The sequence below is a fragment of the Apteryx rowi genome, unplaced genomic scaffold (assembly GCF_003343035.1).
Source record: "Apteryx rowi isolate R43461 unplaced genomic scaffold, aptRow1 scaffold_1038, whole genome shotgun sequence".
Classification (NCBI taxonomy): Eukaryota; Metazoa; Chordata; class Aves; order Apterygiformes; family Apterygidae; genus Apteryx; species Apteryx rowi.
The window spans coordinates 10,106-25,102 of record NW_020447240.1 but is presented as its reverse complement, the minus strand read 5'-3'; the positions used below and the strand labels follow the sequence as shown (position 1 = coordinate 25,102).

The window sequence follows — 14,997 nt, the reverse complement described above, 5'->3', positions numbered from 1 at the left end:
CTCCTCGCGGCGCCACGACGGGGAGAGCCGGGCCCCGCAGGCATCGGCCTCCTCCATCGCTGTCGGCGGGGCGGGCGCCTCCGACTCATTTCGCTTATTCCGCCGCCCGCCCTGCCGTGCGCGTGTCCGTGTCCGGGCGCGGCGCGGGCGGTGCGGCGCGGCGGAGAGCTCCGGCTTCACCGGTGGCCCCGGTAAGAGGCGGCGACACCGCGGTCCGGCCCGGTGCGGGGGCAGGCGGCGGCGGCGCTCGGTGCTGCCGGCCGCGCTCCTCCGTGCCACCGACCCACGCGTTTGGGCTGCTTTAGTTCGTTTTACCTTTTTGCTTTTCTCTTTTGGGCTCAGCCTTTCGCATCCTCCCAGCACTTTTCTGCTCGTACGGTGAAAACAGACTGGGGGAGGGACTGAAAAGGGGTATAAACAGCGAAAGGGCCCGGGGCAGGCTGGAAGTGTGTGTGGTTGCGTGTGTGCGGGTGACTGGGCCCCGCGGCATCCCCCCGGCAGCGCGTACACCCGGGCGGGGAGGGCCCCTGCTCGGGACCCGACGGTCGCCATGAGGCAGCGCGGAGGGGAGCCGCCGCGCTGCCCGCGGCTCTTCGCGAGGCAGCGCAGACCGGGAAAGAAACGGGCACCCGGGCCAAAGTCAGAAGTGAAATGTGCAACTAGGTGTTTGCAGTTCTCCGCCCAGTGCGGAATGCGCCTCCTACGAAGCGAAGCCCTATTAAATACTACTAAAGACAGGAAGAAAGTCTGCTCGGTTCTCAAATTTTTTTTTTTTTGGGGGGGGTAGGTTGGATCCCCAGGGTTTGCCTCTGCTTGTCTGTGCCTACAACAAACCGAACTCCTGCTGCTCGTGTTTCATCACTGCTTTCAATGATTAAGTTCCTTCACTAAATAAGCTCTCACAAATGGAAATATTTCTTGTGACTCGGTGAAAAAATTGGTGACCTTTAGGCTTCCTGTTTTTCTTCTGTCTTCAAAAAACTTTGAAACTTTTCTGCCAGCTTCTTCCTTCAGTGTCACGTGTTCCAGAGACTGATAACTGGCCTGTACCCCAGCTTGCTACGTTGCTCACTGCTGTATCACAAAAGCCAAGAATGCAGAATAGGCTTTTTCCTTAGTGTGGACAAAAAGGGTCAAGAAAAATTCCTCTGTGACTGGAATCAAAATCAGTGCTTTTACAGTACAGTAACATAGTTTTAGTAGGCTCACAGGAGACAAGAGGCCCAGCCCGCAAGCAAACCTTCATTCATGTAGCAAACAACTGAAAAAACAGGCACTAAAATGGACAAAGTGTTTCTGGGATAGGTTCCTGGGCAGTCAGAAGAGTCTTCAGGAAAAGACCACCGATGCTTAGAAACATAAATGCAATCCTTGGTTTTCTTCTGCTTGTATAGGACTATACAGATGGAACCTGGTCTTTGGAAGTGTTTGGGCACCTAATTGCGTTTATGAATTTGTACTGTTGAGGAGTATTCTTAGCCGTGTGTCAGGGAACATAATAATAATAATGGAAGTAAAGATGTTAAAGGCTTTTGTAAACAGGAGTGTTTTTTTTCCCCCCATTATAACCTAAGTCATAAATTGAAATTTTTACACTGGCACAATAATGTGGCTACAAATTCTTCCCTGGGTGACCTTTTCTGTTTAATTTGTGTCATTGGGAGTGGGATTTAGGAAAAACTGAAGGGAAAACATCACTCGTACTAGAGTGAGCTCAAAAGGGTCTATGCTGTGTAGCCAGAGAAACTTCCCTGTGCAGACCAGATTCAGCCTTACTTGGGAAATTGAACTTTTCACATGCAGAGAAAACTACTTGGAGCTACGCAGGGCTAGAGAGGAAATCGCTCTTTTTGGTCGCCTTTCTCTCCTGCCTGGTGTGCTCCATCCCTTCCCTACCACACTTTTCCCATCTGCTCCTTCCTTCCCTCTATTATGGTCCTCACTCCCTTCCCTGGGAAGCAGTTTTTCTCCCATACCACCTTCTCCTTTCAGTGGGCCACAGATATACAGTGCATGGTTCTTGTTTTCCATTTGTTTTCTCCTTTCTCCATCTACTCTGCCCTCATCCCCTCATATACAGGTGTTAGCAAAGGGAGCTGTGGAATTTCTACTCTTGCCACTAGTTTACAGACAGCAGGGGAAGCACTGATTACACATAGCTTCTTTCCATCTTTCCAGCTGTGAAATGAAGCCTGAAGATGAACAGGAGGCTGAGACCACCCAGACTGCTGGGAAGGTGGAGCCTGTTAATGCTGTGCTCATCCAAAGGCACCCAAATGCCCTGCAGACTCTTGGACAACAGTTGCTCCGTAGTTTGAGGGAGCCAAGAACTCCTGAGCCGAGAAGAAGGTGCTGCAAAAATTGGATCTGCCTGTTGGCAGGTAATTTTGTTGTTGTTGTTGTTGTTTTTTGGTGCTAGGCAAGACACCTTCCTGCAGGAAGCTGAGGAGGCTGTAATTTATGCCCAGCCTTCTGTGTTTAAGGTTTGTACTTTGCAATATGGGGCTGAGAAAAAGGATGGAGGGAAGGGGGTGGGTCAAGATTTAGGTTGTTGGGGAGAACCAGGATTTGAAAGGGTGGAATGGATGGGATGACTGTTTGGGGAAGGGAAACAATAATGACATTTCTGAAGAGAAAAGTATTTAGAAGATTTTTGCAGGCGATGGAGACTGTAGTGATTTCTGTTTTTTAAGATCAGAATACACTAAACACTCAAAATCAAGGATGGCAGCTCAAATCTGTGCCTGTCTGAAAAGTCAATATGGGATTGAAGTCTACCATCAAAATTATTTACAGATCCCTTGGCTTGGACAAGATAAGGACCTGAGACCTTATTTCTAGGCAAAGCTATCAACACAAAAATTAAGATACCTGTTTCATTTTGCTCCAAGTGCTCTCCTTTGAATGGAAACAGACATTTTTTCACATGGTAGTTTATCTGTCCAAAATACTCTTGGATAAAAGGTAGGAAATGAAGCCAGACCTTATTAAAGAAAATAGTTTTGTGCCATTGCAGCAGATCACCTTGCACATCTGCATGGTATTTTGCACGCAAGAGAGAGTTCATGACAAAGGGAAAATACATTTGAATTGAGATTGCAGCCGTGCTCTTTACCTCCACATTTGATGGTTGAATTGCTTGAGAACATTCTCCTGTTTTCAAAGCACATATGGCTTTATTTGAGTCAGTGATGACCTACAGATTCTGTATTGCTAAGAGACTGGCAAAACACAGTGGAAATGATAACCGTAGGATTGTAAGGCTTAAGTTTGTTATACGGGGATCTGTGCATCTGTCTAAAACCTTAGGGATCAAAAAAGGCCAATTAGGTGATAGTTGGCCATTTTTTTAAACTGTCCAGTTATACAGATACCAATTCATGGTGCCTTGTTTGATTTCAGAAGTGCTCTGCTCTTCATTGACATACATTAAATTAAAGGCTATCCTGATGCTGTCTCACTTAATACTAAAATATAGTCTGAGCCTAGGTACTATATACATTCAAAGATGTTAATCATCTTCTTTTTCACAGGCCTATTGTTTCTTGCTGGACTTGTGCTGTTCATTTTACATGGTAAGCTTTTGAAAGCATTTTCCATTTGAGGTAGGTTTCATCTCCCTGCTGGGCTCCAAAATCACAGAAGTCAAGCACACACACTAACACTAGTACTCTGCACTGCCTGCAGGGTCAGGAACAAAACCAGGGACTTCCATCACTATTTCAGTTGTTTTTGTATCATTATAAGGTTGAATACCTCCAGATATAATTTTAAATAAGAGTGGTTTGCCAATCCAATTTTTTTTTATCCCTACTTGTAAAGTCCAGATGATTCAGATGTAAACTTCCTTTTTTTTTTCTTTTTTTTTTTCTTTTGGCTGCATCTTTACTGCTGTCAAGAGGGGAATATCCTTTCTGGTCACCCAAATGGTAGGTACACGCTCCTCCTGTCTCTCCTCATCCACTGGTAACCTCTCTGATTATACCAGACAGTACATTAAATCAGCAGCACTTCTCCAGGACATATACTCCAGCTGCTCCTAAGTCCAGTCTTGATGGCATCTTTATCACCACACTGAAAGACAACTGTATAATATGCCTAGCTTATCTTTCTCACAAATGATCTCTGGGGGGCGTTCTGCCTTTTTGTTTTTAAATATCAGCTTGTGTTGCATACTGTATTTTTAAGGAAAAGAAAAAGCCCTACCTATTCCTGGCACAGTGGAGGCCAGATGTGCTCCTGCTGTCCCACACCAAACTCATCTACAGGAGCAAAAGCTGTGCTGCCTGGTGTTGTCTGAGGTAGCCCAAGTCGCTGGGTCTTTGTGTGTGTCAGTGGTGCCTGCTCAGCCCAGTCCATGCAGGGAACCCTTGAGTCCCTGCACTGAACCTATCTTCTGTCTGCCCCCAGTAGCAGCATGTGGTGTAGCAGAGAGGTCTGTGCACACTTAGTGAATCAAGGAAAGTAGTGACATTTTCCATGTCCATTTTCCTTTCCTTTGTCAGGCTTTTGTTTAAAAACAAGCAGTCACCCTTTCTTGGAGGGTGTGAGGGCAATGCTCATAGGTGGCTTGCCAAATAGTTTCCAGTTACGGTGAACAGAGTGGCTGGCTGGGAAGGAAAAACAGAGATGGATTGTGGCAACAGCAGGCTAACAAGTCTGGGAGATAAATTCACTTCTTGCAAGCTCTTCTGCTCACATATAGGCCAGTTACTTTCACTTCAGTACAGCCACCAGCAGGCTTAAGTAGTGGATAAATGTGCTTTGGGTGAGGAAGGTCTGGATCCCACCCCAGCAGAATGACCCAGAAATGTACCATATCCTCTAAGTGAGCCTGGATATTATATAAAGGATATGATGCTTCAGAGAAAAGGTTATTCTCTAACCACTTAGTAAAGATCATGGCATGTTGTAATTCATATTAGCTTTACGTGGTTTGTCCTTCTAATCAGTCATATCATTACTGTAGATAACTTTGTTTGGAAAATAGAAACCACAGTAAATGCAAGTTAAATTTTTTCACTACCAGAAATCAAATTCATCACTGAAACAAAACCTGCCAGTTAGTCCTCTCACACCCACAGGGCTAGTGTGTCAGACACAAGATGAACAGTTGGCATCACAACATGCTGAGGAACAGCTCCAAAGAACCATCCTCCAAACATTATCTCCAAATAATATATTTTGCACCTTCATCAACAGTCAAATTTCATTTGCATAATGATATCAAAATCTAATTTACTTATCTTCACACAGATTTATCAAGCACTTAAGAATTTGATAAAAAAATCAAAGCAACTTGTCTTCATTAAATATCTTAACAATTATAGGCATTCAGACAATTTCATTACTTGGAGTGATTTAGATTAATAAGTTAACATATTATGAGGATTATTACAATATTTCTGAATTAAAACCTGTGTCAAGGTTAAGCCATAGCTTTTCAGTGCTTCTAATACTCTAAAATTCACAAGTCTTTTCAAACCCTACTTATTTTCTACTGATTTTAATAACTGGGCTGCAGTCCTCAATTCTCGCATTTCTCAGCTGAAGACAGTGGGAATTCTGCACCCAGAAAGGCATGGGCAGTTTGGTCCCTTGCCCTTCCTTTGGCTGTTCTTCTGGCATCTAGTGTGGCACTGGCTTTCTAAAAATCTAAATTTTAGATTGAGTTACGCTGGTGAATGATAAGATTTTACTATGTAAAAATTTTGTTCTCTCTTTTCCTTTTCAGCCAAAGTACACTATGAAGAACTTCCTTCTGAACAGTGCCCCAGTGAGTGGATCGGTTACAGAAAGAAATGTTATTTCATCTCAGAGGAGGAGAAAAACTGGACATCTAGTCAGACCTTCTGTGCTAAGAATGGATCTTTGCTTGCTGTTTCTGAAAACCAGAAAGAAATGGTAATGGGATAAGAAAACAAAACACAGCTTCCATGTCTCTCTTCCTTTGACCATTATCTACATCTATCTCATTTTTTCATGCAATGCCTATCCTTTAAATCTTTGTAAAATAACCAACTTATGTGAATTCAGGTAGTGAAAAGTACTGGATTTGTCAATGTACATAGCTGGTTGGCAGGCTGGCTGCAGCAGGTGCAACAGCAGTGCAAGCTTCCCTGTACTGCTTTTGCACCTGGATTTGGTGGAAAGCTCTTTCTATGAACTGAATCTTTTGCCTGTAGTTTTCTTTTTCTGTCCTATGGAACTTTTTCTCCAAAGCAGGTTTGAATCTGTCCAACTCCCAATTTAGACAAATAAACAGAACCTTTGGTTTCCATCAGAAACCAAATCCTGAAAACCATTGCTCAGCATAATGGGAATCATCCATTTTTATCTGCTTGTATCTTTCTTTAAATATGCCTTAATTCCTCTTAGACATGCATACTTATACCAATGGTGGAAATATATCCCCACTGAAGTTGGTTTGGGCATTTTCTCATTCTAATAATTTTATTAGAATAACTTGATTTTCCTGTGTTATGGCCCAGTTGTACTGAATCAGTGAAAGCTAGTGACATCTTATTACTGCATGTTACTAAAAGTGGAATTTGCTCTTACAGACCTGCTGTCTTCTGAGTAATGTCAATGAGCAAGGTGTTTGATCAAAAAGTTAGCTTTTAAATAGACTGGCCTTAGTGCTTTGTTGTTACTGTGATTGTTGAACCTCTGTCAAAAAGCTGCTCTTCTGGTTGGCTGGCACACATTTTACTGGTGTAGCAGACAGTGAAATGGAGGAAACCTCAGTGAAATTACACACATTAGGTCATATCTGAATTTGACCTAAGCTAATAAATATTTTTACAGTGACAAGAATTTCAACAATGATAAAGATGCATGGCCTCATTCTTAGTTCATCTGAGTCTCTTTACTGAGTGTGATCTTTGATTTTATTCCATCACCAGCCCCCCCACTTCTTTGCCAATAATTCCAACCATATTTGCCAACTTGTCCCCTCTCCAACAAGCACGCTCTGCATTGTTGCCCTGTCAGTGGGATATCCCATCTTAAAAAATTTGTAAATGCCACTCTTCCTTCCTCGTCTAAAAGCTTAACTTTTAATTTGGTGTCTGTGATACTCAGCTGGTGAACTGGGTAGGCAGTGTTGATGGTATTTAAGCTGCTGCTGAAATGCCTTATACCTGTAAATTGTGAACAACTTATGAAAGAAGAGCATAGAAACACTGAAATTGGCCTACTGGGTCAAACCAGTGCTCTGTGCAATGTGGTGTCTTGTCTTTAGCACCTGACAGTTATAGCCACACCAGAAGCAGGTATACGAAAAGATGCAGAAGTGGTATTGGGACTCTGCCTAGACAGACAATTTCTTCTGAACTGTATTGAATTGAAGTTACCAGAGGAGGGTGGAGGACTATAATAGTATACTCCTTCTTAGTCCATTAAAAAACATTTCATATTCCTGAGATCCTTGCTGACAGCAAATATTTATATTATTTTTTTATTTCGCAAACTTTAACAATATCTGGCTGTAGGGAGTTCTATTATATTAACAAACTGGGAGTGCTAGTACCTGTGCTGCTTCTCTGCTATCTCCCATTACTCTTTGCTCTGTGTGCTATAAACTATAAACTATATACATATCGGTTGCTAAAAACTTCTGTGGCAGTGAGCTGTCTTTTACTTTTTTTTATCTGTACACTCACAAGGTTTTAAATAAGAATTGGGAAGGGGAGAGAGATCCCGTATGCTCGTCTGAAATGCAGGTATGGCATGCCTGTATGTACCAGCCCTTTCAAGCTCCGTGCATACAGATTGATAAACATGTACAGACGTGCGCTACCAATATGTGGTGTTTGGGTATTACTGTGTATAGTAAACAGTAATAATTTTCAAGGGCATAGAATTGAATAACTTTCCTGAAGTCATGATATGAAAAGAATCAATTCAAACAAAGGCAGAATAAGGCTCATAACTCTTAATGGAATACTTATGAAACCCTTTCAAATGACAGAATGATAGATTAGTCCTCCTCATAGGTCACAGGAGGGATTTGCTTCTCATTGTGAGAACCCATGTTGACAAAATACCTGTTTTTTTTTTTTTTTTTTTTTTGGAATTCCCTAGCTAAGCGCTTGAAAATGGAAGATTCTTGGATTGGATTACGGAAGAAAGGGGAAAGCTTCTACTGGGAGAATGGCATTGCCTTGAAGATGGACTTGTAAGTTCCTTGTGATTGCCTTAACACATAGCAGGACACTGAGAATACCATCAAGTACTTAAATGTAGAATTAGGGTTTATAGCACAAGGTAATTTCTATCACAATAGTTTGTTTTGCTGTGATTTGTAACTGTGACTATGAAAAGGAATTCTTTTGTGATTAAAACCAGTCTAAATCTAATAGCGTGAATACAGAGAAGTCCCTGATTAAAAAAGGGTGTTTTGGTAGCTCAGCAAATCCAGATAATGTTATCTATTATCCCTATTTACCTTAATTTGTACATGTTTTTCAGGGCATAGTGTAGGCATTTCAGTCTCTTTTCAGATGTTCACAGTTCTTGATTTTCAATGTGATCCTTTGTGGTCATCATCCTAAAATACACAATATCTGGCAAATATTGTTTCAGTGTGGCTAGTGATAGTGTTGTCTTATGTGTTTGTAGCTGAGTCATTTTTTTTCATTAACTCTCAGGAGATAGTGATTAAACATGTGTTTGAATAATTATATTGAAATTGCTTGCAAGTTCTGCCAGTCCCATTCTTTTTATTGTTACAGGTCCTGTGCAGTCCTCTTTCTGCCACTTGGTCCTCATTCAGCACTGTCCTAAGAATTTTTTCTGTGTATTCATTCATATTAAATATAGAGCAACTGCTTTGTTGCATCATACCAAAGTGCCCTCACTGGGTCTTTCCCAGGTTGTCTGAAGACATTTCATCTGGAATCACTGTTTCCTCCCTTCTCAGCAGTAGTCCAGCCACTGCAGTCAACTCTGTTGGTTTTAGATACTTGTAAAAGTGTCGTGAACTTTAGACATCATTTTTTGTAAACATGCATCCCCTTTAGCATCTTGCCCTTCTTAGAAATTCTGAAGAAAAAGATGCGTGACTGGAATTCTTCCCAGGGCTCACTTTTTACTCTCAGTTTATACCTACGTCATTGTAGGTATAAACTGTTAATAACCTAACTTGAGCTTGAGCTAGGTTATTAACAGTGGAAAAACTAGAAGAGATTTTTCAGGGAAGTTCCTCAGGACTTTGTCATCTATTTTAACAGTTCCTGGAAGGACACAGGTATTGGTGGCACTTTTGACGTCCAGTGGCAATGGGAAATGGAAATCAATTCTTCTCTAACCAAGATTTTTTTAGAGGCACCCCTTCCTGTCATAGTGCAATGCCACTTGCTGTGGCTCTGTTTCCATCTTCAGAGCATGGATTCATTGTTCTGTATAAAGGGTGATGCCCTTATTGATCCTCCTGCTTTTTGGAGGATTTGCCTAGGTTGTTATTTACAGCCACTCATTTTCCTTCCTCCCCACAATTCATATCGGTGCACTGTGATTTTCCTTTAATCCTGGTAGGAATCCTGATGAATAGGTCACCATCTACATGTAGTTTCCAGATCTTTAGGGAAAATTTGGTGCTTTTAAGTGCTTTCTCACCTTCACTTTCATGAGGGCTCATTCCCTCTTTTACAATATAACTTGCTCAAAAATACTCATTAGTTTTTTCTAGAGACATATTTACTGTAATTCAAAGTTTAATCATATTCCAGTCATGCATCAGCATTGCCATTAGTTTTTCTTGTATTCTGCTGTATTATTGCCGTAAATGAGGATGGCTTTGGCTCCTTTCAGTCTTTCTAATATTTCATCCACTTATTCCTGCAGTGTCTCTTGTACGGTTGAATCAGCATCTTTCAAATAGGTTTACTGAACTTTGGCTTGTCTAGTCTGTAGTAGCTAGATCCCAGCAGAGGTTTTTCCTCCTAAAAGCATTGAGCTAATTTGTTGGGCTGATACCTCCACTGCTTCATTTATACTCAACTTATCCATCCTTTGAAGTTCCACTTCATTGGGGCTGTATTGACAGTGCCAAGTATTGTTGCAGTACTTGTAGATAGCTTGGTTTTGCAATATCTATTGAACATCCTATAGCTTCAAACACATCAGGTGTGTTTTTCTTACTTTCCTGTCTGTGACAGGTTCTTTTAAGGATTCCACCACAAATCACAATGCAAATGATTTCAGCATCAGCACTGGCTTTGTAGCCTGGCTTGTAAATGGGAATCAAGGTTTTGATACTCTTCTGTATTTCTGTTTTCACTCCATGTTTATGCAGAAGATTCATTTTGTGGCAGTGGGAGTATTCCAGTACTAGGTATACATTCTGCTTTGTATGATGAAATACAGATCTCTTGCAAATTTTCTCTCTTTTGTCTATGCTGCTCAGCTCTGTTTTTAGGCTGTATGTGGCTGGTGACCAGATTGTGCTTCTGTAACTCTTTGCTGTGTACATATGTTTATGTGAGAGGAGGAGAGAGAGACTGTCACAGACACAATGGGAGTAGTAATACTGAATCCTTTAACCTGTTGTTTGGGTATTTCATGTGTTTCTGCTGATTCTTTCTCAAGCTGCATTGTCCTTGTTTCTCTTGAGTTTCAACCATTAAAATCCTATGAATATGTCATTGGTTAAAACATAGAAAACTGAGAATAGGAATAAATGATCCATTCTGACATTGAAGTGACATCAACACTGAGGTCACACAGGTGTCTGTACTGGGATTTAGGCAGCGGCTGAACTGTGGAAAGGAGGTGAATAGTCAAGTGACAGAGTTTGTTGATGTTACTACTTTATTCAGGGTCAGTAAAATAATTCAGCTGTGAAGAACTGCAGAAGGACTCCATCAGAATGAGTAGGTGGATGATAAAATAGCAGATGAAAACCATTATGAATAAATGTAGAACACTGTATAGCAGGAAAGAGAGTCCTGTGTTTACCTACGAAATAACTGACTCTGATTATTACCACTCAGGAACAAGGCTTTGGATTGCTAATAGTTCAATGAGAATATTACCTCTGTCATCATAAGAAAATGAAACCAACCATTAGGAGATCAGAAAAGGGACAGAGAATAACACAAAGGACATAACCTACATCTACCTACATGCCATAAGCTACATCCATTATGCACCCACATCTTGAGTACTGCATGCATTCTGGTTCTCCCATCTCAAGACATAAAAAACTGGAAAAAGTTCAGGGGAGGATAAAAATAATGGAGACAACACACTGTCTTCTGTAGGAGGAACAATCGAATAAACCAGGGCTCTTCAGCCTGGAAAGGGACAACTGAGGAGGGAAATGAAAATAAAATCATGAATGAAGTGGACAGCATGAATAGAGAACAACTAACTTATTTTCTCTTTCAAGACAGTGGTCATCAAGCAAAATTGTTAAGTAGTGTCAAAAAAAAAAAACCCCTCAAGTGGTTAAGCTGTGAAGCAGAAAGTTGTTCCTGCTACAATTTATGGGAGATCAAAATTGAATGGAAAAATACATGGAAGAAAAATTCACAGAGAGCTATTAAATATAAAGTTGGCATCTCAGGCTTAGGAAGTCCCTGAGCTGCAGATTGTTGGAACTATTCACGACCATCATTAAATGTTTACCTTGTTATGATACTCTTCCCTGGACAGTTGCTCTGGCTCATTTTGGAGGAAGGATTTTAGGGGAACTGGAACTTTGGTCAGAACCAGCATAACCACTCTCAGGTTTTTCGTGTTCAAAACCAGTTGCAGTATGGTTTCTTCAGATACACTGTTTGTTCATCAGTGGTCTTAGCAGGTCATCTGTTTCTCTCACATACGTTTTTTTTGTGGATGAGAGGGAGTGAAGTGATGGGTGTGAGGGAACAGTCATCTTCAGATGGATTAAGGAGACTACCAAGTAAAATCCCATGTACTTTAGTGAACTTATCATAACCTGAACATATCCCAGATTTTTTTCCCTACTTATTTTAGAAAATGTATGAGCTACAAAAGCTCTGCATCAGGCCCATCAAATATCAGTTCCCCTTGTCTTACTCTTCACAGTATTTATGATCTTGGTAGTTTTAGGCAGCATATATCATAAACTATCTTTCATCTTTCTCCTGTTGCCATGTGATGCCTGGTCTGGACTATTCACAGAAATGGAGATTCACACAGTACTGCATGAGCTAACTAGGCTTTTCTGACAAGATTTGTCAAACTCACCTTGCTTTTAGCAGCTGAAACTACCATATCGCAAGTGACCAAAGTTGGTGTCTATGATTCTTGTCCTAAGACTATGTCCTCTATCACACACACAAAATAGAGCAAATTTTTGAAATAAAATGGAAGTGATCCTCGTAATTATTTCCCCTTGCTCTGCCTTTAGTTTTTGAGCAAAACGTGTCTCGGAGCTTAAGGGAATTGTTGTCTAAACAATGATTAGTGCTTTAGGCTTTGTTAAATTATGCTAAACAGTTGATGCTTGAAAAGAGAAATACAGATCTCTATTCGCTCCAGATATTACTAAAGCATGCACTTGATCACAAGCTTTTAACTCACCTGTATTAGATCAGTCTAAAATGGATACGTATGATTAGAAGCTACTTCAGCCAGAGTTTTGTTTCACAGTGAGCTAAAAGATTTGGCTCTGTAGTAGGAATTATTTGGAAATGGTTATTTTCTGTCCTGTTTTTTTCAGGTTCCAGATACAGAATCACTCTGAGTGTGCCTACCTGGAGTCCTTCACAATCTCTACATCAGCATGTTCTTTGCCCAGGTGCTGGATCTGTGTCCAGTCTTCCCTTAAATGATACCTTTGAGACCTCCATTTGTGAATGACTGTGAAGAGATGTACACTGTACCGTCAGTTTAGAGATATGGTAGGCCGGCTGTGGCCACGCTTTCTCGAGCCATCTGGAAGCCTGGCTCAGAGAGGAAAGGACCCATGTGTCACTTCCCAAAATGTGTCATTTGTAACACACCAAGTCATCTGTTCTAGGATGGTTCATAGAGAAATGTCCTCACTCCAGGTTACACTTACAGATGACCTACAATGGGGTCTACTAGTGCTAGCTGATGAGGGTAAAGGTTCAGTGGGATTTCTGCTGTCCTTCTGATAAATAAGGGTCTCTGGTTGTCTCCTTCCTTTCAGCGCATGGCCTTGGGGATACTTGGCAGCCAGAGACATCAGCCAGCAGGCACCGCTGCAGAAACAGTTATCAGGGCTCTTGGATTTCTCTGCAAATACCTTGTGCTCTTGGCTGAGCTTTCCCTGGGTTGGGCTGACTGGCTCTTCTACACCACCATTTCCCCAAATACCGGTCTCCCAGCCTCACCTTGAGCATCCGTGTCCCTCTTAGCTCTTATTTCTATACTGCTCTGTGAATCTCATGTTTTTCCATTTGACTTTTGTCCTCTTAAGTAAACAAATATGCCTAGTTTGCACCATGGCCAGTCTGTGGCCATCACTGTAATAAACACTTGCTATGATCAGAATGACAGGAAGGGCAGGACTTGCCAAAGGCAGGGGCTTCTGCTGACTTGCCAAGGGCTTCCTACTCTGCCTGGTTTTCGTGTGGGGTTTTGTACAAATGTTTACCAGGTTTGTTCATGCTAAGATTTGAGCTTGCTCAAAAAAACAATAGGCAGCTCAAACCCCCTCACCCCTTACACAGTGGTATTATTCTTAGCCAATTGCAGCATCTATAGATTGAATGTATTTTCAGTGGGTAATCTGGGGTTTAGAGCTCAATCCATGTTTCAGAAAAAGGGCACATTCACATTTTAAAGATTTTTTTTCTGGAAGCAGTATTTTCATAGTGCAAAAGACCTGCCACTGGAAAGGCAGTGTGGCTTTTACAGAACAAAAAGTGTAGGGAAAATTTTCTCTGAGCAGACAGCCATGGCAGACTGAGGCACAAGAGATGGGGACAGTGATTTCTTCACTAACCTCAGTTAAATTTGCTGGAATTTGTCCATCTGAACCTTAAGCCCTCTGATTGCTGACAGAACGTCAGTAGAGGGTTGTGTGTTTCTCTCCCCCTTGCATCTTACCCACTAATAAAGATTTAAAAGCCTGTAACAATAAGAAATTCCTGCAAAATGAGCATTAAATACATGGTGCTAGAGACTATGGATTGTATCAGTGAATTACATTTTGAGATGCTGTGCTTAGAGACACTAGTCCTGAACCATATCCCACTGACACAAACGTAATGCCCAAGTGCAGCCACAGCCAACTTCACAAAGGTTATTCCTGCTTTACACTGGTGCAAATGAAGTCAGACCTGTTGCTTTACACTTCAAAAGCAGTGCAGGTTCTTATGACCAAGGTAAATAATGTGCTGTGATAAAACAATGGACTGAGAGGAATGTAATGTGGAGAAAATAAGTCTCAAGGACTTGCAGTGGGGAAAGCCCCCCTACCAAGTGCCTGGGAAGAGGCTGAGTGAGAGGGTGGCAGGAGGTGTAAGGCAGTTTTTGACTCTTAACTGCCATAACCTGGATGTTCCCTAGGGGATTCCGTGAGGAAAAAGGTAATGAAGAGCTGTCCTGAATTAATTATACTTGCGTGCAACTGCAGATTTTGTTTTGTGTTTGTAAGCTGAAGTAAGCTTTCTTTTCTTACCAAAGGCCTTCCCTATGTCTGCAGCTTTCAGCGATCATCTTTTATTGGTTAAAGGTTTGAACTGAGATCAGCAGCTTTCAGGCAACCCAACTAACTGGCATACCAATGAGTGATGCCTGCACACAGATACCTGTCCTTCAGCTTGGTTCTTCTGAAATCAGTGTTCAGGGCTGTATGCTGAGGACATGCAATGCATGTTCACAGAAAGCTGTGAAGGGAGGGGATTAGCCACTAGGGACTGTATAAAGCAACTGTGACACACACTCATACAAGCCTGCCTCGAGTACGCAAGCATTACAATAACCAACTCAAAACAGTTCTAAACAGAAGCAGAAAGGCCTAAATGGCCAGTGATTTTTTTGAAATTCAGCAGAATC

General features: G+C 41.7%; 1 protein-coding gene across 1 annotated transcript; it reads left to right on the top strand.

The window, feature by feature from the left end:
* The first annotated feature begins 41 nt into the window (after positions 1–41).
* On the top strand, positions 42–14,125 carry LOC112966702 (early activation antigen CD69-like). The gene is made up of 8 exons (XM_026067077.1): positions 42–191; positions 2,179–2,381; positions 3,534–3,575; positions 3,900–3,929; positions 5,735–5,904; positions 6,048–6,057; positions 8,086–8,179; positions 12,692–14,125. The coding sequence occupies exons 2-8, from the start codon at positions 2,186–2,188 to the stop codon at positions 12,801–12,803; spliced, it is 654 nt and encodes a 217-aa protein (XP_025922862.1). The 5' UTR covers positions 42–191; positions 2,179–2,185; the 3' UTR covers positions 12,804–14,125.
* Positions 14,126–14,997: the final 872 nt, after the last annotated feature.

Coding starts and splice junctions, on each gene's coding strand:
- LOC112966702 (XM_026067077.1), top strand. CDS start 2,186: ATGAAGCCTGAAGATGAACAGGAGGCTGAGACCACCCAGACTGCTGGG. Junction 3,930..5,734: donor CCTTTCTGGTCACCCAAATG/GTAGGTACACGC, acceptor TTTCCTTTTCAG/CCAAAGTACACTATGAAGAA. Junction 8,180..12,691: donor ATTGCCTTGAAGATGGACTT/GTAAGTTCCTTG, acceptor TGTTTTTTTCAG/GTTCCAGATACAGAATCACT.